The 27,251-nt window shown below is 44.6% G+C and overlaps 2 protein-coding genes across 3 annotated transcripts in view; both read right to left on the bottom strand.

The window, feature by feature from the left end:
* Positions 1–1,138: 1,138 nt before the first annotated feature.
* Positions 1,139–27,251, bottom strand: part of LOC117838869 (DNA-directed RNA polymerase II subunit 4) — a 43,555-nt gene continuing 17,442 nt past the window's right edge. Inside the window, exons 1-2 of one of the 2 annotated variants that reach the window (XM_034719059.2) lie at positions 1,951–2,110; positions 1,139–1,790 (exon numbers count right to left, since the gene is read on the bottom strand). In XM_034719059.2, coding sequence (XP_034574950.1) covers positions 1,408–1,790; positions 1,951–1,999 — 432 coding nt within the window. In that variant the 5' untranslated portion in view covers positions 2,000–2,110 and the 3' untranslated portion in view covers positions 1,139–1,407. Of the gene's footprint in view, positions 1,791–1,950; positions 2,111–27,251 lie in introns of those variants that run through there. The other variant, XM_072292469.1, reaches the window with a different exon arrangement.
* LOC117838798 (uncharacterized) lies at positions 12,625–15,726 on the bottom strand. Its single transcript, XM_034718972.2, has 10 exons — positions 15,001–15,726; positions 14,765–14,914; positions 14,449–14,673; positions 14,078–14,363; positions 13,862–14,010; positions 13,600–13,788; positions 13,398–13,523; positions 13,196–13,326; positions 13,034–13,109; positions 12,625–12,948 (listed from the first exon to the last, which is right to left on the bottom strand). Exons 2-7 carry the CDS (start codon positions 14,888–14,890, stop codon positions 13,449–13,451), a joined length of 1,050 nt encoding a protein of 349 aa, XP_034574863.2. The 5' UTR covers positions 14,891–14,914; positions 15,001–15,726; the 3' UTR covers positions 12,625–12,948; positions 13,034–13,109; positions 13,196–13,326; positions 13,398–13,448.

Raw genomic sequence — 27,251 nt, 5'->3', positions numbered from 1 at the left:
GCTCCTTCGGCACATGAGAAACCACAGGCAGGCGCGGCCTGCGCAGGCAGCCCGTCTGCGGATAGGCAGGCGGCCCATCTGCGGATAGGCGTCCCGTCTGCGGATAAACCGAGGCAGGTGCGGAATGAGTCGCACGGAAGCCAAGCGTACAATTCGCCTGAAGCAGAATCAACGAAAGACAGAATCAACGAAAGTATTTTTTGATCGAGATGGAAGACAAAGAAATTACGCAGATCTGTTGTCCTTGAAGAAGTTGGAGATGCTACTCATACTCTTCTCCTTCGACATCTCGTCCTCTTCTACTTCAAGAAGGCCAGGACAGCCATCCTCTTCTCCTTCGAAGAGACCGGCCGGATGGCCTGCCGGAACAGCCATCCTCTTCTCCTTCGAAAAGGCCGGCCATCGAAGCCTCGCCGGCGGTACTGGACACGACGCCCCCTCCCCCTGACAGATCTATAAACGAGTTGGGTTTGTTGGCAAAGAGGGCTGTGAGGAAGGAGATGTGAGGGAAGATGTGTGCCTCTTGGTGTCTCTGCTGTGCAGTTACTGTAGTGTCACAGATGTCTTGAAATCATTGTGAAGTGAAGTTCAGAATCAGGCTCAGTTTGCCTGCTTGAATTGCAGGATGTTCTATTCATATTCACATGCATGGTATATTCCGTAATATAGGTTGCATCACGGAACAGAAAACCAACTGTTCTCTTTACCTGGGGGCATTCTTCAGAGGCTTGCTCTTCAGTTCAATTACCTGAATGGAGGCCTTTTTGGACAGAATTATGAACAAAATACAATTATATTCATAAACATATGAAAATAACAGAGTTCCCTTAATATACCATGATCAGGGCTCTTGCCAGAACAGATCAAGATAATGTGAAAAGCTATCTGCACCTCGAAAGCCTCTAAGTCTCATAGCCAGGGACTGCATATAATAAGATGTGAGGTTCTTGCATTCTGGGCTGTGGTAAGCACCACGGATGTGGTTCAGAAATCAGGCTCAGCTTGGATTTCCAACTAAAAGTGAGATAGTTATATCAAGAATCCTCCAAGGCTTTGCTTGGAGTGGATTGCCGCTGAGCTTCATGTTTATACCAAGTTACCAACATTTAATAACACTGCACTGCTACTGGATGACAAGTCCAAAGAACTGGAAACCGAGCCAAGCATCCATCATCAAAGGAATACTCATCAGCTCAATTTCAGGCTTTTCATGCAGAATTACAAACAAAGATCAATTGGGCTCTTAACTTGGATAAGCATACATCAGGAATTCAGGATCGTGGCAGATGAAGTTGACTGTAACATTGATGATCGGTAGGAAATCCTACTACCATCGTTGCCTGATAAGAGAAGTCTCACACAGCTAGGGAAACTGAAGAACTGAACAAGGCACGCCCATGGCACTCTCTACTCGAACTTCTTGATGAGGGAGAGGTCGTTGAGCATCTTCTCAATCTTCTCGTTGCCGGCGTCACCGACGAACCTCCCCCCGGACTTGAGGGATGGTACGAGCGCGGTGGCCTCGCCGCTGGTGTCCGGGCAGAGGTTGCCGAGCGTGCAGAGCTCGAACTCGGCGAGGCCGTAGCGGCTGAGCGTCTCGCGGACCTGGCGCACGGCGTCGGGGTTCTTGTAGCGGCTGAAGCGCTTCACGTACTGCAGCGACTTCTCGAACACCTGCGACACCTGCGACGACGGGTCCGACTCCGACGCGTGCTGCTGGATCTGCTCGTACTTGTGCTCCAGGATGATCGCCACCTCGCAGTTCATCAGGCACTTGGCCTTCAGGAACTCTGCGCCGCCGCAATCATGGCAAAGGGGTCAGTCAGTTCCGCATCGCGGCGGCGATAAGCTTTACCTGACGAAACCCTAGCCGCCCGGGATTGGGTGTTTCGGGAGGCATAAGCAAGGGGGGAAAGCTTGAGAGAGAGAGATATGAGAAGGAGAGCGAACCTTCGCCGATCTTGAGCTCGGCGGCGTTCTCCTCCTCCTCGCCGGGCATCTTGCCGTCGAAACGAGTACGCCGGAGTTGGCGGCGTTGAGGCAAGGAAGAAGAAAGGAGTAGGTGGGCCTGTTGCGCCAATTGGGCCTGTGAGCTGTTATGTTTGGCATTAGGTCCAATTAGTCGAAGGCCCACATGTCTGCTTGACGCCGCCAGACTCCGGACCACTCACCGCGTCCAATCCCTTTGCTCGCCGCCGACCACCACCTCTGGTGCTCTAGGGGATCCGGCTATCGCCGGCCACCGGCCTCCGGCTTGCAGTGATGCCCGTCAAGGTCCGGCTTGCAGACTGGACGGCGGCGCGAGTACCCACCCGTTCCGGCTTTCAGCTTCACGACATGCTGCTACCTTGATGGTCGGCATGTACTGTGAGTTCTTGTTGTTCCTCCCTGTTCATTCATCTCCAACAACACAACGTGCACATACATGCACCGGCTTTTTCCATCCAATTAGGTCAAGCCAACACTGTTTAGGAAGTAAAATGGAGAAAGAAGATGAAGAAGAAAGGCCTATCAAGGTCATCTAGCTGCGGTAATATTGTTTATTCTGAATTAACAGTGCAGCCAAGCTGAAATCCAGACCAAGGCACTAATGGGATGCTTTTTATACGAAGCCTCAATCTTCAGGGCTATGATTCGAGGGCACTAATCGGATGATTTTTATTCCAAGCTTCAACCTTTGAGAGACATGCATATCAGGTTTGATGCATTTTGATTTTGTTTAAATTTAGCATGCTTAGCAGAAACAAGTGGTGAAATGCAGTCTCTAATTTCTTCTAGAACTAGACACCAACTGTACTGCCTATGATGATGAATTTTTAACACTGAAGTCTCTGGTGGTGAAAGGATGCTTGCTCTTCCCCTTGCCAAAATCCAGTGATTTGCACCATTGTCACCGCTGAAATATCCAAGGGTGTGGCGCGCGCCGAACAAATCGACACCAGCTATGGCTAATTCAGATTGAGAATTCCTTTCACATTGTTTCTTTTTCCTGTGTAAAGATTTTCATGAAGCAGCTCGCCATCACAAGCTAATTTCGAAAGTTACCAGGGTTTCATAGCATCAAGGTACCACCTGTTCCACATATGTAGTTTATTCAGTGTCCATCTCAGAACAAAACTCACTTAGCATGCTTATGTTGGATCTCAGAAAAGGACACTGCAAAGAAACACCATTTAAATTAGTATTGTCGTGGTTCTCCCCGTAGCTCTGCAAATATTGTTCCCTGAAATATAGGTGCCCACCTCAGCCGCTGTTTTATTGATGCTTTAGGCTTTTGGATCTTTTTTTCCATCTTCATCAAAATAATTGGCTCTATATTAAAATAAGTATCCAATGAATGATGCAGTGCGAATGAAAGGGGTCATCATGGTACTGGTACTAACTGACAGGTACTTAAAATAAGTATACTCATTTCACTGGTTTTGGAAGGTTCAACATGTGACTCACATCCCATGATATATGATTTTAAGACTGCGAGAATGTTGGTAAGTAAATGCTTATTGCACACATCTTCTTTTGGGTAGAGCTTCCAGAGTAGTTCTTCATAGTATTAAAAAACTGTAGACAGTAGTTCGAAGATCTGTGTATGCCTGATCTTTTTTTTTTGTCCTGGGTACAGGCAAAAATATCTGTCGGTAGACTCGTCCTTTTCTACTTTGCTGTGGGTACAACTGATTTTTCTTAGATATGAATTCCTTGAATGTAGCTACACCAACCAGAGCATGGTGAAGTAGATATATCTTTCTCCTTTACCCCCCCCCCCCCCCAATCGTAAATTAAATGTCAATTTTTCACCCTCGCCTTCTTATTGTGTTCTAAACAGTTACAGATTATTATGTGTTATATGCTGCCTAATTTGATGCAGAGCAGTGCCAATATTGATATTCCTAAATTCCTGTTATGAAATATTAGTTTTTGTCCAGCAGCAAAAGGTTATAGTCTATTGTTTATCCTCTGATTGCTAGTCAAGTGGCCTTCATGGTTGTGCATTATTTGGAGCATGTTTGGATGCCAACCCAAGTGGCCTGGCCAAAATTTGGCCATTGGCCGTGGGTATCAGCAATGTTTGCATGATGGTGCCGATTTGGCTTGACCGGACTTCTGCAATTTATTTTTGCCGCGAAGACTGGCCAAATGGGGGCAGCCAAATCAGCTGCCAAATTGCCCATGCTTTGCCTTGGCCAATTGGGGCCAACATTGAAACATGCCCTTGATTTCCAGTATTGGTGTTAGTAATTATGCACGTGTCAGTTTTAGTAACCTTTATGTTATAATCCTAGTCTGTCAAACTTCATCTTATGGATGAGTACCCTGTTCATACGATGTTAGTATTACTGCAGGCAAAAGTTTTTTTTTAAGTATCTGACTTCCATTTAGAAATAGTGAATCATCCCTGATTTGGTCAGAAGCAGAATTCCTAGTGCTTTAGCATTTTACAATAAGCAGCTCTGTGATAGGTTTACTCAACAGTAATCCTTAGGTGAGTAATGATATGTAATTATTTACAGAGCATATGCATTGAGAATCCTACCTAAGTAGTCAGTAACTATGACATGTGTTTGTAATTGCACCTAAGTCAGTAACTATGACATTTAGCCACTTTCACTAATTTTTGTACCTTTCCGAGTTTTTACTTGTATTGTGTGTGCTGACTGGTGCTTATCTAAATATGTTTTCACCAATTCCCTATCCATTTCTATTACAGATCAACCCCAAGACTTGGAGTAGCTTCGAGCCAGCAACAACAGCAATTCTTGTTGCAATGCATGATGCAACAGCAGCGGCATATAGTAGAGGGTACAAGACGATCCATCCAGGAACGATCACAAAGCAGTCTCTGGTATTCGTGCGTGGTAAATTAAACACAAGCAAACTTAAAGATTGTACTTAAAACAGCAGGACACACGACGAACTTGTTTTTGACGACCATACAGAGCACACGATAGACTTGATACAACTAACTTATCCGTTCATAGAGCATGAAAGTAAAGACCATAAGATATATAGATGCTTCCTAGGCCACAACACAAAATAGCTCCTTCAGTTTTGTTGACGAGAGATCAGGACAGAAGCCTTTCTTCAGTTTTGACCATTTAGAAGAAAGCACGACAAGTAGGATGAAGTACTATTGGCAGCCGTGACTCATTATTCCATATCCTTCCTCTTCCTGCAATAAATAAATAAATAAAAATGAACTAGATGGAAGATGTTCAAATTAAACTTGCTTCTGTACTGCGACCAAGGGAAGGATTAGCAATGCACAGCCGAAGTAAGTTGTTTACTTAGGAAAGAATTGCAAAAAAAACAGACAACATTGAAGGTTAAATGGTAGTATACTTGACTTCATCCTACTTCATCCTACTTTACGCTGGAGACCCACGACCGGCAAGGAGAGGCGGCGGCGGAGGCGGCGAGAGGTCAGGTGTGCAGGAGCGGCGAAGCGGCGGCTTCCTCCTATGTATCTATCGGTCGGTTACCGACCTATCGAAAGAAATCGAATGCGCCGAATTCGTTTACTCGTGGCTTGTGAGCCGAGGCGCTGGTACCCTGCTGATAGCCACGGTCATTTACTGAACCCGTCCATATGCGCGAGCTAGCGGCGCGACGGAGCACGAGCTGCGCGGTCGGCGCCGGCGCCGGCGCCGGCGTCCAATTGAACCGTGCTGTGGCGACGGCATTGAGCCGGAACACGCCCGCCGTGCACCATCGTCCTGCCGGCCGGGCCCCTCGTCGAGCTGAGGATCCAGATCATTGTTCGGGGCGCACACAATGTCATGTCACCGGAAGGACAGGTAACATGACCTGGATGGAGACGAAATGTCATGCAACTGAAGGACCGCGAGGGAAGAAGTGGGGTTGCTTCACGCAGCCGCTTAGTACTCGTTTCGGTTGGGCTGCTGGCAAATGAGCAGCCATGGCCACTGAGTGGCCAGCTCCCTCAATTGTCCTTGTTGCCTGAGATCGATCCACCATCCCCAAGTCAGTCCAACCTAGAACGCTGATCGAAGAATGGTTTTTGTTCTGTTGGTGTGCCACCATGCGCCGTAGCTTCCAAGAAACCCAAATGCTCCTAATGTGCGCTGCTCACTACCAAGTACCCAAACCATGCTTTGGACAAAATAGGATCGATCGATCGAGGAGGCGTAAACTGAGCAGAAAGGAAGCAAGATGGGGACGCATGTCAGATCGATCGAGATGAGATCGATGTTGGTGTGATGGGGCAACAGCCAACGTACACCAAAGACCGATATGATGCCTGATTAGGTGCCGACCAAGACCAACACTAACCATCCACCCTTGAATTTCCTGCAAACAAGCATGATATGTTAATATTATCCATGGCCCGGACGTGTCACAGAGCTCCACGGCCGTCCCGTTCCGGTGCTCGATCCAGCTCCACCCAGTCTCCAGCGCGTCGACGCTCCGCGCCGCGGCACGACCGGCACTTGGCACCGCTGAGCGGGCCGGGGCTAGCTCGCCAGCGACGCCACGGGGACGCAGTACCCCGCCACGGGCGGGAATGTGTAGACGCGGTCGCTGAGGACGCAGAACGGGAGGCGGCGCTCGCGGCCCACGACGCCGGCCACATCGAGCTGCGTGCGGAACGCGGCCTCGGAGTTGAGGCCGTGGTACCCCGCGGCGGCGAGGCGAGGGAGCATGGAGAGTCGGGAGAGCGCGGCCTCCGTGGCGCGCCGGCCGCCGAAGCCCAGGCGGTCGTTGAGGCTGCCGAAGCGGGAGCCCTTCGGGACGGCGTAGTAGGCGTCGTCGTTTGCGGTGGTGTTGGCGGCGTGGAGGAGGTCGTCGAGGTGGAGCGGCGCGGACCAGAAGCCGTCGACGCGGGTGCGGAGGACGGCGGCGTAGGTGAAGTTGCCCCGGGACTCGCGGTCGCGGATGAGGTCCAGGCAGTCCTCCAGCAGCCGGAAGTACTGCAGCAGGCCCTGCACCATTTTTGCAGCGAGTCATCAGCTGATGAACTGAAATGCTTGTGTAAACAGGAGCAGTAATAATCCAGATGCATGCATGCATGGTTCAGCCAAGTCAAAACACACTCAAAGTTAATCGCGGTTAAACAACGAGAAGTGTCGAATCTAGGATTTGTAAGATTCATAGCACAACATGATATATACAGTTTTGTTTACAAAAAAGGATGCTTCCTTTTGGTTGAGCTTTGCCCTTGGCGTAGCACCACTCGAATCAAGGCCTAATTTAGCAACTTCTTTGGACTTTGGAGAGACAGACGACTACAAGGGCTAGTTTGGCAGCAGGAATAAATTAACCCCACGGAAGAAAGTCCGGTAGGGAATTTCCTAGATGTGAATCCCATTGGGGAATTTGCTAGCTGGGGAAGAAACCCCCTGTGTTATTTGAAAATTGCCCACAGAGTTAAGTCTTGTTTGGGAGGAACGGGCTCCTTCAAACAAATGGGATAAATTTTAGCAAGCACGATGTTTAGGTGAGGAGTTAAAGTTTAACACTTTGATGTGAAAATTGTTCCTTTTACCCTGCTGCCCCTCCCTCAGTTTCCGCGCGCTGCCCCTCTCCCGTGCATGCTCGCTGGTTTGCTTGCCCCCTTGCCCCTTTCGCTTGTTGCGCATGCATGCATGCAGTCGCATGCACGAGCCCCCTGGCCCGTTCTTTGCATGCAGGAGCTCCCTTCCTCTCTTTTTCTCTCCGGTTAAAATATCCATAATTGATGCAAAATATCCATCGTTTATTACCATGTCCATTAACCACGAAATTAAAGAAAAAGTACATTATTCTTACAACACTCAAATCACTAGCTAAGATCTGTTGTACATGGCACGAGCTAGTTCATCTCGGAATGCATTTATATTATTGTCTTCATCCCTTTCTTGTGTCTCCGTCTCATGTTGTTCAGAATTTGATGGCTGATCTATTGGAGTAAAATTTTCATCTTGATCGCACAAATCAAATTCCCTATCGGCAATACCGTTCTCTCTAATGAAGTTGTGAATTATCATGCACGCTACAATAATTTTGCTTTGTTTGTGCATTTGGAAACTAGGTATACCCAACAATATTCTCCACTTCATCATTATATTCCAAAGGACCTGTCTATCACATTTGTAAGGGACGAATGTGCGTAATTAAATGTTGCTTCCATACCTTTCGGCATTGGGCCATTACAAAACTCCGATAGATGATATTTCGTACCCTTGTACGGTGCTAGGTAACCGGGATGGTTAGGATACCCCGAGTCAACAAGGTAAAACTTGCCTACAAATAAATATAAACTTGTTAGGTAACTGAAATAGACAACATATTTGTACAAACGAAGATAAATTATTATACCTGTAGGAGAATGTGGAAACTTGTCACCATATTTTCTTAAGTGCATCACTGAACACTCTCATATCATGCACTGATCCAGGCCATCCAGTAACAACAAAAGATGCACTGATATATGCAGTTTTGTTTAGAAAAAAAAAAGATGCTTCCTTTTGTTGAGCTTTACCCTTGAGCATGAAGACGTAGCACCACTCGAATCAAGGCCTAATTTAGCAACTTCTTTGGACTTTGGAGAGACAGACGACTATAAGGGCTAGTTTGGCAGCAGGAATAAATTAACCCCAGGGAAGAAAGGTCCGTGGGGAATTTCCTAGTACATGTGAATCCTGCCGGGGAAGAAAGCCCCTGTGCTATTTGGAAATTGCTCGCAGAGTAATTTGCTCCTGCTGGTGCTATTTGCTGGAGCTATTTGGGCAGGCGCTGCTGGAGCTATTTGCTGGACAGAGAACATAGCAACGGCGGGAAACAGAGCAGCTGTATGCATATATTATCAAGATATTATCCAAAGTAGCATAATATTACTCCATGATCCTCAGGGATATCAGGCACGTGCTATTACATATAAGCTTAATCCTTCTCGACCAGCACCAACATACTCAAAATGAGAAGACGGCTAAAATGATTCACACCATGCAACTCCTATGTTACACAATATACTCAATTTTTTTCTCACGCACATAAAGAACAAATACCATGCACTTCAACATATAAAGAACACATGTGCAAGTATCAAGGACTAGTAAACTGGCATGTCAATTTAGCACAAATCGCTTCATTTTTCTCAGATCATATATTCCTTCCACCAAGGACTCTGCAGGTAAACAAAAACGAGAAGAGGCTAAACTCAACTGGGCGAGCAGTGCTGATCGCAGCCGGCACACCCATTGGCACCATGGTGCTTTTGTGATAATTGATGTGCAGCTCGGTAGCTAGAGAGAATACGTCGAGCACTTCCTTCAGCGCCGACAGCCTAGCCACGTCCGCCCTGAGAAGGATGAGCATGTCATTTGCATACTGCAAAACGGGGCATGATTGGCCTGGGGCAGCCGAGTGTGGGATCCTAGGATCTTGCTTGGCCATTTTCTGGAGGACATCGGCGACCAACAGAAAGAGATAAGGGGATAGGGGTCCCTTGCCGCAAACCTCTTCCACATAAGAACCAAGGTCAATTTATGGTAAGTTTGTAATTTTTATGTGGATTTGGATGAAGTTTAATTGCACAATTATTTCACATTCGGGTAACAACTCTGATATTAGGAAATACTCCCTCGGTCCATTTATCGGAGTCATCTGAGCAAAAAAAAAGTTTTCCAAGAGTCGGCGTCGTTTAAGCTACGAACCTCGTCCCTAGGCGCTCGCGGCTCCTCATACAAAATGTGGCAATTGATGCGGCGCCGTCCTCCCATTGCTTCAAATAACGCCTCCATTCCCTCCCATTAGCCTTCGTGAAAGTGTCCAGCACACCACGCCTCCGCGCCGCTGAGTCGATCCACGTTGCCGCAACGCCGAGTGGCTCCACACCGCCACACTGCTGCATGCCTGCATGCGATGGAACGCCAAGACGACAACGATGAGATCCATTACGTGCGTGGTGTCAACTGGGCACCAAATTCTACCAACAAAGATGAAGACCCCATGGCCAACATGCGAGGTGCAGTTTGTGATGGATACTTTTGCAGGTGAGACTGAGGTGTCGGACTCCCAGATGGACATCACTGAAGTCTACGGAACCTCACGCCGTGTATACCCCAGTGAAGCTGACTTCAAGGATGACAGCGGCAAATAAGGAGATGATCTCGGCAATTTTCACGCGGCAAAATGGAAAACGGAAGGGCCGCGGATGGCAAGCGTGCGTGCTGGCCGCGGACGCGCAATAATGCCATTTTGAGCGGTGTTAGCGGAGAGATTACTTGGAAACCCAACAGCCCACGGTGCATTTAGTACAAAACGCACTAGTAGAGAACTCACTTTCCATGCGCCCCATTTTATCACGGTTTAAAGTTGACGCGGGACAAAAGGTTCACCAACCGGGACTAAAGCTCGGTCACTGGCGGGGGGCTCACCAACCGGGACCTTTTATCCCGGTTGCAAAGGCTAGTGGAAAAAAAGACCCTGAGAGGCCTTTTATCCCAGTTTGAAATACCAACTGGGATAAAAGGGTAACACCAACCGAGATAAAAGGGTCGAGGGCCTTTTATCCCGGTCTTTTATCCCGGTTGGTGTTTCAAACCGGGATAAAAGGGTCCCGAACAGGGTAGCTGAAAGAGGAGTAAATCCCTTGAACCCTTTTATCCCGGTTTGTAATACCAACCGAGATAAAAGGGGGTCTTTTATCCCAGTTGGACCAACGGGGTAGCTGAAAGAGGAGTAAATCCCTCGAACCCTTTTATCCCGGTTTGTAATACCAACCGGGATAAAAGGGGGTCTTTTATCCCGGTTGGTGTTTCCAACTAGGATAAAAGGGTCCCCACGAGTTAATACAAAAGGATTGCATCCCCTATATAGTCAAATGTGTTGTATAGGTGGGATGGCAAGGAAGCTACGCGCGAGGCTGGAGGTCGTGGGTTCGAATCCCACGCAGCGCGCACGCGTATATTTCGAGCGCCTGGCGTGGTGACCCGTTTTATCTCGGTTGGTATTACCAACCGGGATAAATACCAACCGAGATAAAAGGGGGTCTTTGGTCCCGGTTGAGTAACCCGGGATAAAAGACCCCCCTTGTCTCGATTGGTTTATCCTGGATGGATTTTCGGAAGATTTGCACCCTACCAACCGGGACTAATATCGAGTTGTCTACCAACAGCGATTAAATGATAATCGGTCCTGCTTCAACCGTCCCTTGGTCATCGCGCAAGAGAGTAAAATGACGCCAATAAATGGATGGAGGGAGTAGTAGACGTAGGCTAGTAGTTAAGCGTGCGAATCAAGTTTAATCGTATAGCAATGGAACATTGGAACCACCTCATGTATATACTCTACAAATTTTGTTCGAAAAAACTTAGGATTGGCGCCTCCAACCGACAAGTTACACCTGGTTCCATGAAGAAATTAGGAAAATGGCTAACAGTTGTTTTATATGTTGGTCTTCCATTCCATATTGTTATTGCAGACTTGCCATTAAAAAAAGAGCTCCTTTACGGTGGACAATACTACCCTATACTACTGTTCGAAAAGGACTCGTATGTAAGGATCCAACGGTTGAGATTAATTGTATACTACTAAAACCTTAAGCTGCAGTATATGTAGTATGCATGAGTTGTATAGGTAGTATAAGGGTATTTTTGGAAAGATGTAAAATGGCAATGATGTAATAGATGAAATGAAATCTTTATTAATTTTAATCTTATTTATTTTTATTCATCCTCATTTCCAATTAGGCATAGGTTGCGTCTTGGCCTCTTCATTTCCAATCGGTCGCCGGTCGCAGGCTCATCTAGGGTTGAGGAGCGGGGCGGCGGCGCCGACTCCCCCGCGCCGGGCAGCCGCGCCGACTCCCCCGCGCCGGGCGGCCGCGCCGACTCCCCCGCGGCGGGAGGGGGGGGGCGGCGACTCCGCGCCGGGCGGCGGCGACTCCGCGGTTCAGGAGATGCACGCCGCGCTGCTGCTCCACGGTACCTAGGGTTGAAATGGGGCGGCGGCGGCGACTAAGCGGCGGCGACTGCAACGGTCGGCGGCGACTACGCGGCGGCCGCCGGCGACTTCGAGGTGGGCGGCGGCGACTACGAGGCGGGCGGCGGCGACTACGCGGCGGGCGGCTTCATGAGCCTCAGGCTTCATGAGCCACTTTGCCGGCAGGTTGCCCCAACACTCGTTGCTGCTCCATGCGTAAGCCTCCTTTCTGTCCTCTAATAATTTCTCAAAAAACTCATCAGCAAATGTACACTCCCTTTACTGAATCATAATCAAGCACCTTTTGGTGTGCAGGTGCTTTTGTGGTTTTTCTGATCCACTGGGGAGCTACACATTGGGCTGATTTTTGGTATGTTTCTTCTCAATTGAAGCTCGAGTTTCAGTTTTGAGGCATGGCAGACTTATTTCCTTTATAAACTGGATTGGCATTGTGCTTTGTTTATCAGTTTGGCAGGCTGCCTTGTATTGACTTTTGATCGAATTGAGGGATCAAACTGAACTGTGATACTTTAAACCTTGTGAAATATGCCATGTCGAAATTCAATTTGTTGGTAGTGCTTAAGTAGCTTCATCATTCTAAAGATTAGCAACTGCAATTTATTCATACCATAATTTTTATTAAAAAATACACCATAGCCTCTTCTGTAATGTATACTAGATGGAATTTTTTTTTACAAGTTGCCGTAATGATATCTTTGCACTTTCTTTTATGTGGCCTCCATTGCCTCTTCTGTAATGTCCTCACTGTATAACAACTTATGAGTCATTAGGCATGAACTATGAACATTGGCAGTATCCAACACTAAGTCAATAAAGGATCTAGCAATATATTAAAAATTATGCTACTAAATCACGGAAAAAATGGAATGTGATCTATTTTTCATTGTCTTCCATCGTGTATGTCTCCTCAGCATCGGTAGCTTTGTATCCTGGACTTCCCTTCACTTTGTTCCACGCATAGTTAACCAATGTGACAGCTAGCTTGAGCCTGAAATTAGTCATATCCTTCTGCACATAACAAATACAAATGCCTGTTAGCTTTAATGTAAGATGGGCATAGATTGGGTTGCAGAATTTGTGTTGTTCAACTTACCTGTGTGAATAAGGAAGATAATTTGTTTCCGGTCCAAAGCTCCATGAATTTAACCGTGAATAGTCCACACGATGCACTGCGAGTTTATTTGGTATTTACACAAGTTAGGAAGTAGTAATTATGGGAACCCGAGTATATTGACAGGTGTTGATGTGCTTGTACTTGTCAGTCTGGATTGTCTTTTTGATGCATTCAATGACTGGCCATTGTTTGACTTGGGTGTCCTTCCACCTATGTTCTTTGATCAATTGCAGGTCTTCAAGACGTGTCATACGGTTTTGCAACCCTTGCAACTGAGTTCAATAGAAGCATCAGTGGTTGAGGTAATCATGTATAAGTCGGTACCTTATTATTAGTGTATCACCAGTTGATGTAGTTGTGGCCGGCGAGTGGCAGTCCCCTTGGAGTCAAGTACCTAAACGACACCCTTACGACCATTGATGACCACCAAATACCAATGACAATCTTTAATGTTGATTGGAAAGAAGACCTAAAAAACTTATTTCATTAGATGTTTGCCTGCGCCAAATCAACTATTTATAGATGTAACAGGATGCAAGCTGTACCATGTCATTGTTGAGATAAGTTAATGTCCGATATAAACGGAAGTTGCCTTCTTCTTTATTTCGCAATGAAGCGATGGTATCCCCACATATCATGTTGGCATTGTAAGTTGTCTCTAGATAGGCATATCCATCTTCCCTTTCGTTGATACTAGGTTGTGCTTTTAGTATTCGGATGTAAGCATTCATAACCTTCACTTGCAAGTTAAACTTCTTTAGATTGTATTGTTGAAATAGGAACATTTTTATGTAGAGATATACTAACCGAATCGTTCAGGAACATTTCACTGTTGAGAAGGCACTCTAGATCCTTCTTTGTTGCTGTGTAAAAACCAATATCAACCAAAACTTTATCCTGTGATGTTGAATTGATGTACTGGACAGTGGACAACTCATCTGCATTGATCAAATACTCTGCGCATAATAGTTAGATGAATAATATCTTCTATGTATTGGTAAAGAAATTCGGACGGAGTAGTACCATTTGACGTGCTATCAGTTGATAGTGGTTCATCAGGCATCGCAACATCTGGGATCTCTTCCTTTTCCTTGTTCTTGTTGGGTCGATGACGTTTTGTGCCAATATTGTACTCATACTGGATGTTTGTTTGTTGGATGGGTTTTTTTTGACGATTCGATGGATTCCTTGCTGTAGTTTTTTGCTTTGGTTGTGCCTTATCCTCCTTTATGTTGATTTCAGGCTTGCCTATATGTGTGTCTGTCGCCTCAAGCATGACATTTGTATGTTGTACCACTGCCCTTGATTCCTGCAAGTTAGCAACGGCTGCAAATTATGGTAGTTGAGCTCGGAACTAAATGAAGGTATGCCAAATAATATGGTAACAGACTTACCCGTTGTTCTTGTATTATATTATCGAACCGCTTGTTAAGTGCATTGAACCTGTCATCAATTTGATTTGATAGTAACCTGTACTGATTGGTAATGAACTCTTGAAGTTCCTGCATAATTTTGTGATTGCTATCAGCTTGTCCCTTGTCCGGTTGTTCTGATGTTGTGTGGCATTGAGGGATTGAGCATGAGTTGTTATGTTTATGTCTTGTAATGTCATGGACAATCTGACATAGAATAGAAAGAAGGATTTTGTTAGTAGCTGCTGGGGTTTCTAAAAAGTAATGAGATGGTTACTGATCTCTGATATATTTTTACCTTCCCTTCCCCAAAATGATGGTTGCGTGCTAGTTTGCATCGTTCTTTGGCTCTCTTTTCGTCCCAATATTGCATAAGTGGTTTGTCCCCTCCAGGCTGTTCTAAACTAGGGTAAATATGAGACATAGACACCTTCTCCCAGTACCAGACCTGTAGTTAAAAAAATTATAGTTGTTTTTGCTGTGAATATAAACATAGTGTCATGAAGCTTTGTTCAATATATGCAATGTACATACCTGCAAAAGAACTAGATTTCCTTTAAGATTAGCTGCCTTTACCTCCCTGTATTCCCGTATGCTTCTGATCAAGAAATTAAGAACCAGGCTGCTCCAGTTCAGGTTCTTGATATTATCAATTTCTTCAACGAGCCCAAGATAATCTGATTTGACGTATGGCTGTAGTGTTGGGCACAAGTAGAAACCAATGGTGTACAGCACAAATATGCGAATAAAGTCATCACCATAGGTTTTGTTCTTGCTTAAATATTCCCTCAACTCCGATGAATGAATTTTAGTAGAATCATTCCATGTGTACTTGTCAAACAGACCAGGTACATGTTTCTTTGGAGGCTCCTTTATTTCATCGCCTTGGGATGGAAGGCCTAGTATATGATCAACATCTTTGATGGATATTTTCACCTTGTTTTCTTGAATGTTGAATTCTTCTTTGTCTAAGTCGAAACTGTCCGCAATCTCCTTGCATAGCTCGCGTCGAATATCTATGTCCTTAAGCTTAAGTAAAGAACCAAATCCTACTTTCTCAACAGCATCCTTTTGTTCTTGGTTCAACACGCTTATAATCTCTACTAGTAATTTCTGCGAGCATTTACATGTACCCTGAAGGAAAATAATAATTAGGGATGTTTTTCTGTAGCTTATGTGAAGGTCAGGTATGTTTCTTGTAATTGGTGTAGATCTTTTTTTTTTCAATAAACGTATTAATAGTCTGCTATTTCCTTTGTAGGTGTTGATTTAATATTAATGTGTAGATGGTTTTGATCATCACTGCCGGGTAACATACTCCTTTAAAATTATATTCTGATTTCCCCCACTTAGCTTATAATAACTCCCCTGTTTTCCTCAATCTGATTAATTGGCTCAACAAATGTATTGGAAAAAGAAAGTATAGGAGGTTTTTTGTTCTAATGTCTACTGCCTAGAGATGGACCGACGCATAGAGATGGACCGGCCTGGGCCTGCTGTACATGGCCCATTTACGCAATAAACACAGCACATACATGGTACAATCTAAATCTAACAGTGTGTTTTAGGTCAAAGTGCCAAAAATGAGGTAGGCATATTTAACTGCAGGCACTTGTGTGATCCATGCAATTTGTTTTTCCCCACTTAAAACAGGATTTTGATCAGTCACGGAGAGATCATTTCCATTTGGAACTACGAGACGCAGGTAACAGTACATAACACCGACACAACTGACTCATGTACAACTTACTGTGTTCCCATCTTGACCTGCTTATATACACGCGTGCTTGTGCATGCATCAGGCTAATGTGTTCAGTAATCTCAGGAGCAAGAGAAAAGCATTAAACCCGGTAATAAGGAAGGCACCTTCAAACGTGGCCGAGCTACTTCAAACGAGCATGGCCTAATACAGGTTTGTGTTTTCTGTTGAATGCACTACCTACTTCATCATGTGTTTGGTAATTGGATCATACATCAGATTAATTTTGGTCCTCACTACTCGAAATTTATTTAAAGGTCTGGGAAGTTATCGATTCCACCCAGCCACCTACCGCCATGCTAAAAGAAGAAAAGTTGGGGCAAGATAACTGGTTCGATTATCTTTGCGCCGACGACAGTGATCAGCAGTATATGATTATCTTTGCTAAAAGAAGAAAAGTATGGCACCCTCCGCTGAAGAACACACACAGTATGTCTATACATATATGTGAATAAAGCTGCAATTATGTGAATATTATCATTTTTGCATGAATAATATGTCTCTGTGCCAACTTTTTGTGCAATCAGAATGTCACTATGCACCTACATGTATGATCTCTTTGCTCTTGTTTAATCATTACCCTCGCGTAGCACTAGTTCCTTCTTCTAAGTTGTTTTTCATAGCAGGCAAGAAGACTTACACGGCTTGTAGAGCTTGGTTGCTTCTTGATCTGCCTTGGTGGCTCAAAATTGGTTGAACGAATCTGGTCCTGTTCAGTTTTTTTACATGTCATGTCGTATTGATAAAACTAATCATAAACTTTATCGTTGCAGATGAGATTGAACTTACGGGATTGAATGGGAGAGATGTTACGGGAACAATTAGCGCAGGTGGTGCATGCTCCTTCTCTTGCGCAGGTGGTGTATGGTCCTGCTCTTGTGTGTCTGGATTGATGGGTGGCACCGAAGAAGTAGCTCCGTCCACATCCATGGTGGCTGAGTTGTCTGATGTGAAGGAAGATAGTAAACTGCAGCTGCCTGCTGCCTTGCTGCCGCTGCAGCTGCCTTCTACTCTTCCTGGCTGCTGCAAGATTGACTAGGTAGAGAAGGTTAGAGATGTCCGTGTGAACCAAGATTGTTGTCTGTGTGAGTCCGTGTGAACCAAGATTGTTGCCCGTGTGAGTTCATGGGAACCAAGATTGTTTATATTATGTCACGTCATGAAGAGTTAGTTTAAATTAGGTGATGTGATATCCTCACGTGAAGACTTAGTTTAAATATCCTCACGTGATATCCTCGCTGATCGGCCCGTATCTTATCATTAATTAGTTTACATTGTGAGCTATCAACGGATGAAGGCCAGGCCCTTTCGTAATTTAAATATAGCGTGTAATTAGCGTGAACCAGCCGGTGGATGAGCTTTCAACGGATGGAGGCCAGGCCCTTTCGTACAAATAAATATAGCGTGAACCAGTCGGCGAAGGGTACAAATAAATATATTAATGCACATGTAATTAATGTACTCTAGTATTCTAGTGGATTAGGCAGTGGGTTTTGGCTTAAAAGTGCATGGGTTCGATCTCCTTGACGAATTTTTTCAAGTCGCCATTTTTTTTAACTTTTTTTATTTTGCAATATTTATCGTTACTTTAGTATATAAACACTCAATAATTTTGTATACAAAAAATCATTAGAAATTTTTTTGAATGTTATCATTTTTTGTAAATTAATGTAATTTAAAAATTATGAGCTTAAGTTTCTATATAGGTTTTCCAAGGTGTCATGTACCACATTTGATCCCGAGAGGTACTTAACAGGTCACTATGTCAGTCATAACTGTTTGGCACCTTTGGCCTATTATTCATTTGCCTATGTCCCATATTCCTCTACATGGCATTGTAGGTAGTACGCAATACCACCACCAAAAGTGAGATTAGATCAGTAGCCTCTTGTTAGCCCATTTGACTTGCCATGCAATTGTCTATGTACCATGTTCCCCTACATGGCCATACATGTACTCTTGAAGACCACAAGTCACAAAGCAAGCGCCTTCATCGAACACAAACATAATGACACAAACTACATGGATTATGAAACTATATTATTGTTTTTTAAATTATGACACAAACTATAAGGTCATCAATAAAGTTTTCATGTAAGTTTAAAATTGAAACAAAGTATATCATTATTCTTGAAATATGAAACTTAAATTGTCACAAACTATTTTCCTTTTTATATTATAGATGGTGTTATATGCAATAATATAGTTGTTAGTGAATTTCGCCCTAGGCCGAATTTGAGAAACGGCCCGGCCCAACAGCACCTAATGCCTCTACGAACCCTAGATCCCTTCCGCCCGACTCATTCCGCCCTCACCCCGCATCGCGCCGCCCCCGTCGGCGCTTGCACCGCGCCGTCCCCGTCGCCCCGCATCACGCCGGCCCCCTCGCACCGCATCACGCCGGCCCCTCCACCGCCCCCTCGCCCCCTCGCACCGCACCCGCGCACCGCAGCGCGCCGCCCCCGTCGCCCCGCAGCGCGCCGCCCCGTCGCCCCGCAGCGCGCCGGCCCCTACACCGCCCCCTCGCCCCCTCGCACCGCACCCGCGCACGCCAGGGAAGGGCTCGCGTCGGTCTCCCTCGACTCGCTCGCCTGGGAACCCGACCCCAAGCAGCAGCAGTACCTCTGCCTCCGGCGCCGACCAGGCAGACGACCTCAGGCGGCTCCGCGCCAGCGTCCAGGACTCCACGGGCAAGGCCAAGTACGCACCCCTCCCCTCCCCGCCCCCGCCGCATTGCTAAATCTGTGTGTTTTGTGACCCTCCTGCACGTCCCCCCAACCCTAGGGACAAGGTCAGGATGCTTAATGTGTGTTTCATGAATTCTTTGTTTGCAGACTTGTTTGCGCTAACGAGCAGTACGCTTGTTTCATCAAAAAAATGAGCAGTACACTTAAATTGTAGGAACTAAAACTGAAGATAACTTTTTAAATTGTAAGAGTCGAACTAGATCTCAGGGGATCCCTTCATAGTCTGCTCCTCATTGAAGACCGAGTTCACCAGTATAGCTGCAAGCTTAGATCTGAACTCATCAATAAGGTTCTGTGTGAAGCCTTTTTGTAGTCTATAACCATTCTAGTGCTCCATGTACTTTAGCATGAATAGGCCGGATGATGTCCTGTCCTTCTGTTGCGGTAATCCACCCAGCATGTCGATGTCCCAGGTCTTGACATTAAAATCCTTCCACCGATGGTAGTCCTCCTTCTCGTCGTTTTGAATTATCTCCAAATAACAGTGCAAGCCTTCAACCTATTTCATATAATGTGTTATTTCAGAATGTGCAATCAAAATGGAACAGTACAGAGCATACTTAAACCTCACCATATTCCTGACTTGTTGCACTATTTTTCCAACGAATTGTTTGTCTGAGTTCAATACTTGTACAGTTCGCAAATAAGCGTTCACTACCACCAAGAACCAGTGTGTCTGCACACGCATTGGGAGAAATACCTACAAATGTTGTAGTCAGTAGTGAACGCATGATAGTATTGACTAGCAGTTAAGTAACTATGTCGTACCATTTCATGACTGACGTATTTAAATGCAACTGCGCGCCTGTGCATTGTTTCTTCTTCACATATCTCAGCCTCATGTCTCTGTGTGTACTGGAACCTTGCAGGCATGTGCGTGGTCTCCAGGTAAACATTGGTGAACATCCGTTTGTCGTCCGGGATCTTCCCCCGCATGTCATGTATGCGTGCATCTACTATCTGCATGATACAATAATTATCTGTATGAGCTTGCCTATCTAATTACTAATTACAGTTTTGATGCATCGTTATTTTATTGCAGCTGGAGGTGCCAACTGACATAGAGCAATATAATACAGAAGCATCAGAACCATTAATTGATCAGGACAGTAAGAACAATGTTTAAGGACAGACCTTGTCATCTAAACATTTGTTGAAAGAGTCGTAGTCATACTTTATAGTCAAAGTGTGAATCTCCTTTCTTGTTAATACAATACCCTTTATTTTGATAATGATATCATCATCATTGCCTCTGTTCATATTCATAACTTGAAGAAATTCATCCATGAAACAGCTGAACTCTGCAATCACATCATCACATAGTATCAGCTACCGATATAAATTAATGTCATACTTTATAGATTGGAAACACTTCATATTACCTTTCTTTACATCAGGTTTATCCCACTCGCCTCGCCTCCTTTTTGTGCTATCATAGGGACCTGGTTTAGTATCATGCTCATAGAACTTACTTACTTTTTCATCAATTGGCCTAGGTGCCTCCCCGGCTGTGCTTGAAATCAGTCGCCCTTGTGGTACATTCTGTTGTGTCAATCCTAATTCGTTGATCTGCTCTTCAGGCTAGAAGGTTGTGAGTAGGCAAGTCAAACTCACATTTAGGATTCAAAATTCATCAGAACCTACCTGGTTGTAGCACTTAATGTCAATCAGTGAACGTTGAATTGTGTGAAAGGCGCTAGTAATTTCTTTCACTTGCTGACAGATTGAATCCTGTGCAGTTTTTAGGTAGTTGTAGTCCCTGTATTCCCGGGTATCCATGGCGTGTAATTTGGCCATTATGTCACCATAGGCCTTTGACACCTAAAAATTGTGATTAATTAAATCATAACGGTTTAAAATATGATGATGGCAACAAAAAGAGCAGAAAAAAATTTTACTGGCTTCCTTCCAATCTTGGGTGGATAGGTGAATGGGTCCTCAATAAAGGTAACGATAGGGTCTTCATAATCTGATTCGTAATCAGTGTTATCCTCCAAGTTACCATTATAGATGGTCTGTACCTCATTGTTTCCCTGGGATGAATGGATCTGATTAAAAAATTAGGACAAATATAATTTTTTCCATGTCATGTTGTATTGATAAACTGATCATAAACTGTAGTTGCAGGCAAGATTGAACTTACTGGATAGGATGGCGCAGGTGTAATTGGATCAAGTCGCGCAGGTGGGGCATGCTCCTTGTGTTGTGCGTCAGGTGTATGGTTCTGCTCCATGTTGAGATGGAGGCGTCAGGAGATGGAGGCGTCAGGAGATGGAGATGGAGGCGTGAGGAGATGGAGGTGGAGGCGTGATGGAGATGGAGATAGATGGGGGGTATTTATTTATATAGGAATTTGTCCTGTGTGGTTATTCGGATATCTCCTACTAATTTGAATTTGTTATCTTTACGTGTCAATTATGTCTTTGGAGATGATGGATAGAGTTAGTTTTCAAATTGAATTCTATATCTGTTAAGGTGTATTGTCAGATTGACTGCCGGTTCTGAATTTCTGGGACGGCATAATTTTATACCTTGAGAAAGTACTTTAACATGGTTGTGGACGACCTGAATTTGATCTCGTGTGTGTCCTGTAGCGCGAAACTGATCAGATCGGCCAAGATGATGTGATCGATGTCGACGAACATGATGGGGTTTCAGCTGCTGCGGGGATCTTTCTCCTGGTAGTGGATCTGCCTGGCCTGAAGAATTTGAGCACAAGATGATATGATCGGTGATATGATGGGGGTTCTAGCAGCAGTTTGACCACCCGTTCGTCTCCGACTCTGCCGGAGTGGCATTTGCACAGGCCACAGGAGAAACACATGCGTTTTTTTTTTCCTTCGGTCTTTCTCTTCCTGTCGCGCTGCTGCTGCTGTTCCTGTTGAGGAACAAGCCGACGAAGAAGAATTCATCAAGGATCGAGAACTGCTGCAACCTGCGATGCAAGCAACCAGCATGGCAATTGGCAAGAGCCAAGAGCAAGACAAAAACACAAGCCGCACATGTGCCCAAGCTTCGGGGCAACAAACTGCCAAGTTTCTCCCCAACTTTGGACGTGTGCACCAAGCAAGAACAGCTAGCCACGAGCTCCGAATCAGCTCTCTCATCGTCCACAACTGGCTGCTGCTGCTCAGATGACACTGATGCTGACATTGATATCGCTTCACCTAATATTTAGTTACCATCACTGACTGCTAGTGCACATCATCTTGGGCGCGCAGAAGGGACAAACGAAAGATCACAAAATGTAAAACCATTTGCCCACATATTATAATCTCTAAATTATAACTTCACCTCTAATAATTTTATAATGGCTCTAGTTGGCTGAAATAGGCATATCTCCAAGTCTTCTTGAACAAAAGGCCACAAAATATTATCCAAAGGCCTAGCAAGAATCCCACGAATAAACCAAGATGAAAATCCATTTGAGTATTGTCATCTTCATACCACATAACAGAACTTGTAACAGAACGAAACAGATAACAAACCGAATGTGGAGAAATGATGAATAACAAAAGAGAACAAAATCTGTACATCACGTATGCATCAGTGTACTTGAGGTGCATCTCTCAAGGTTACATTCAAAGTGGTTTACATTGGTTGCCACCCAAGTCCAACTTTGTTGCCTTGCATCATGGCTACGAATTCGGCGTAGTCACTTTGACCCTCCTGAAAAGCAAATATGAGCACATGCATTAGTTTTCAGTAAAATAAAACTCCTGAGAGGCACCATTGGACTCGGTAATCAAAAGACGAGATGGGTGGTCTTAAAATGGGGTAGTAATTGATCAAACAAGCAGAAGTGCAAAGATGGGACCTATATTCAGCGCAGTGGTAATTACCTACATTTTACACAGCAAAAGGTCTCGACTAAGATAATCTTGAGAAAAGGTCTCGACTAAGATAATCTTGTGAACCCTTTTACAGGATTTATTTTAGTCTTCGTAGCGTAATACTCCCTCTGTCCATTCTGGCTATGTATCTGCAAGTACTCGTCTAGGTACATAGCAAGAATGCTTTATAGTTCAGGACAGAGGGAGTATTTGTTTTACCATAATAATAGTATTAAAGCCTTCCATAATGTTACCATTAACTGAAAAACTGGTAGTAATATAACATACACTTTCCAGAGATAGAGCACGACAAAGTGTAGCTGTAGTCCATATCGATAATGCAAGAGCTTCTTCTGCAGCCGCCAAACATGCATTGACCTACAATCAAATTTCATGATTAGGGAAGTAGGGGAACAATACTACAGAATACAGTTGCGATAGGCAAAGCATCTACCTTATTTGTTTCTGCCAAAGTCAAACCATTGTCTAAAATTGTCTCCTCAAAACCCAACAAGGATAATCCTGCCCGGGAGTATTTCACAGGTTGGAGATGTTCAAGGGGGCGGAATACAAGTTCACCACCACGAGGTGGCACAGGAAGAGCATGGTAACCCAGCAACTTTGACTGAACTGTCATACAAGACGTGTCACCGTTCACAACAATATGTATTCTACCATAATCAGTAACAGTTTCAGAGAAAGAGCAGATTTAATTTCACATAATTCCTACCAGACATGATTAATGCCAAATTGCACTTCACAATAGCAGGAAATCTTTGTTTTCAGGTTTACCTGTCTAAAAAAGACTCCACGCTTTGTGCACGCTGTAATCTTCTAGAGATAGGAGAGTGCATGGACAGAAGATCTGGGGAAGTTTGTCCATTATCATGTATGTAATTTTCCCTCCCAAAGCTATCACACCGGGATTCCAAGTTCTCCGATAGGCAGTCTTCATATTGCTGGAAACTATGCCTTCCCTCCTTATCAACTTCTCTGACATAACTAGAATCTGAAATCTCACTAGCAGATATACTTTCAGGAGAATTAGGTCCGCAGCTCCTGAACAAATATGAAGGCATGTCCCTTTCTGATGGAACACCGGATGACCTCAAAGGAGTCCACGGAGCGGCAACATCCACGGAGCAACGTCCAACAGCATCCTGATGGTTCTTCTTTAACTGGCTCAGGTTCAGGTTCTGGAGCTGGAGGCGGTGGCATTGATGGTTCTTCAGCCTAAAAAACAAAGAAATGGACATAAATACACCATCAAAATCTGCCTTCAAGTGACTTCAATAGAGTAGCCAGAAACATCTTGCTTATACATAGTAACAGAAAACTAAGATCCCAGGAAACTGAAACAAATAGTACAAGCTTTTAGTAGTTGCAAACCTGATTTCTCTGAACTGTTGAAGCAAGGGGGGCATTGCTCACATACTCCTCCATAGCTCCCAGGAACGATGCAGGTGGCTGTTTGTTATGATGTTATAAGATGATGACCCTTATGGATAAAAATAAAATAAACGAAAAAGTCAGCAAGGCACCTTTTAAATGTCAATGGCAACTCTGGAACACAGAAACTGGTGTATTTCTACAGAGGATAACAATGATTAATTACCTGGCAACCAAGTAATCGAAAAAGAAGCTGCTGTAATGCTGGTAACTGATCGAGCAATCCAACTGTATCAAGATCTCGAGTTCTCTGTGGATACAAGAGTTTCCATAAATAAAATGCTCAAGGAGACCTTGCAGTTCTATGCTATAGACCAAAAGTTCCCCAGAATTCATGGCTTGCCTTCCACCTCTTGTTGGATCGCGGAGCACCTTTCGAAACAATCTTCACCGGATCAAGTACTTTGGTGCCACCAGGCTGGTTGGCTGCTGAGAAATGAGCCGGCAATGGCCCAAATGTTGTTTCCTCTTCCATCCCTTGCTCCTGCGTGTCTTCTTTCAAAATATCATCAAGTAACTTCATTACCCTATCCGTCTCATCTTGGCTCCTAGAAACTTTGAATAAAGCACGATTGCCCTTTGAGCGAAGGGAATGGTAACGATCCATTTGTTCAGTCCAAACATGCGTATTGGTACGCATCTCCGTTGGGAAAGCACTCTTCGCATTCATAGTCCACCTCACGTAAACACAACAAGGAGGGATGCTCTCTATACGAGAATACTTCATGACACAGAAAGTATGAGCACATGGAATTCCTTCCCGCTCCAGCTTCCGGCAATGGCATCTAGCATCAACCAACGATGACCAAAGGTACAAGTCACGTGAAATGAACGCTTGTTGTTGCCTTGCAATGAAACCTCATACCTCAAACACCCATTCTGCAATGTCACCTCTGTCACCGACCAATTACTTGATTTTTTTATCTGGAAGCTCACTTTCTGGAATATAGTTGGTGTGAAGATCTGCGCAGCACTTTTCTCAAGAACATCAGCAGAAATCTTAGTGAATGGGATAGAGCATAGAGCCCTCGCATCAAGCTCAATCTCATTCCGACGAATGTGTGATAGGCAAAACTCGTAATGCTCCATTAAATCAACCAAGGACATCTTTCGGTCTAAATGGTTGTGAAGCCTTGAGTTCAGACTCTCGCTCCTCTGATTGCTTTGCATGCCCAAGAAATGTCTCCCTCTTGTGAACGTGGCAGCCCACTTCCTTCTAAGTTCGTACATCCTATTTACCCATAGGTTATCTTCTTTGATATTATGGGTACCTCTAAACTCTCTCCAAAGCCTATCAAATTCACCCTCCTCCATTGCATGGTATATGAACTTCCTGAAATCCTTGAGCTTCGAACCACGGAACCGTTTCAGCATGTTCTGCTCTATGTGCCAACTGCACAATCTGTGATCTGCATCAGGCATGACAATCTCAATAGCTCTCATCATCGCTGCGTCCCCATCAGTAATTAAGGATTTTGGATGCTTCTGGTGCATTGCCTCCAGTAAAGCCTCAAGGAGCCACACATATGACAAGATAGTTTCATCCGATAAAATACCGCAGCCAAAGACAACTGTGCTTCGATGATGGTTAACTCCTATAAAAGGGACAAACGGAAGATTGTACCGGTTCACTCGGTAAGTGCTGTCGAATACAACGACGTCTCCAAAAACACCATAGTCTATCTGCGACTGTGCATCCGATCAAAATAGGTTCTTCAACCTGCCTTGTGCATCCACACTAAATGTGAAAAAGAACTCCGGATCTTTCTCTTGCATCTGACGCATATGATTCAACACAAATTCTACATCGCTTCCTTCAACCTTTCCCTTCTTGTACCTTGAAAAGAAATTGTACAAGTCCTACGAAAGAAATCCAGTCTCCCATGGACCACCGTGGCTGGCCTCCATTACGTCCATGATCTGAAATGGACGCAGCCCACCTAGTCCCAGTTCTACTGCCTCCGCTTTCTGAGGATCATTAAGCCCTCGATGAGACCGCAAAACAAAAACATGCTCTGGTTTTGCAAGGGCATGTGTATGGACATCCACAAAGTCCTTCACATACCAGGTGCCAATAATTTCACTCCACTCCACATCAAGCCTAGCAGTGCATCCACAACGGGTGAGGGCACGCGGCTGTCTTTTTTGATCCATCCTTTCAAAGTACTTAACAGATCTATATCCTTCACAGGAGCACATGAGTCTTCTCCATATCACCTCTTTGGTGCCTGTCTTGTACCTAACTCTGCCCTTTCTGATACTGAACCCTTTATGGTATGCATAATCATTGTAAAACTCATAGAAATCTTCCTCCCTCATAAAAGTCTGATCTACAATACACTTATATTCTTTAGTTACCTCCAGGCTAACGTACCCTTCTGCCTCCATTACGGTAACCTGCAACAAAAAAAATTACAGGTATTTCAACCATTTCAAATAATACCTTCGTATCAACATAGGACGGAACTGAAGTCCTTCATCCCAACCTAACTAACAAAGCTTACCACATCTGCAACTGCAGGTTAATATTAAAATAATCAGCAGCAATTAGCTAAGCAATACACCCTCTGACCTAACCAATGCTGGAAATGATGGACTTTGTGGTGGTAACCCTCAACTGAAATTGCCACCCTGCTCTAACCACTCAAGGAATAAGCCATTGCAAAAACTTGCCATAATAGTTGCCATATGCAGTGGTTGTGTTTTTGTTGCATTTTAGAATTTGCACTGTCTTCATTATACAGAGAGAATAAAAAAATAAAAGCAAACCAACAGAGCTCAGTCATTGATGAACAACACATGAGGGAATCTTATGCTGAATTGGCCCATGCAACTAATGGTTTTTCATCTGATAACCTCATTGGGACTGGTAGCTTTAGTCCAGTAGTGGTTCCATTTGCTACAGCTCTCTAATCTCTTCTAATAAAAGTTTGCAGTGCTAGGTTTTATGTAAGTTAAAGCTTTGTTGCTATTTCTCTCGCTTAAATAAGTACAAGT

This window comes from Setaria viridis, chromosome 1 (genome assembly GCF_005286985.2).
Source record: "Setaria viridis chromosome 1, Setaria_viridis_v4.0, whole genome shotgun sequence".
NCBI classification, from domain to species: domain Eukaryota; kingdom Viridiplantae; phylum Streptophyta; class Magnoliopsida; order Poales; family Poaceae; genus Setaria; species Setaria viridis.
This window is presented reverse-complemented; position numbering and strand designations above follow the sequence as displayed.

What these genes read in the sequence shown, in the direction of transcription:
- LOC117838798 (XM_034718972.2), bottom strand. Translation starts at nt 14,890, where the DNA reads ATGTCTCATATTTACCCTAGTTTAGAACAGCCTGGAGGGGACAAACCA. An exon ending in ATATAATACAAGAACAACGG is followed by an intron (nt 14,364 to 14,448) that starts GTAAGTCTGTTA and finishes GCTAACTTGCAG; the next exon opens with GAATCAAGGGCAGTGGTACA. An exon ending in CTTATCTCAACAATGACATG is followed by an intron (nt 13,524 to 13,599) that starts GTACAGCTTGCA and finishes TAAGTTTTTTAG; the next exon opens with GTCTTCTTTCCAATCAACAT.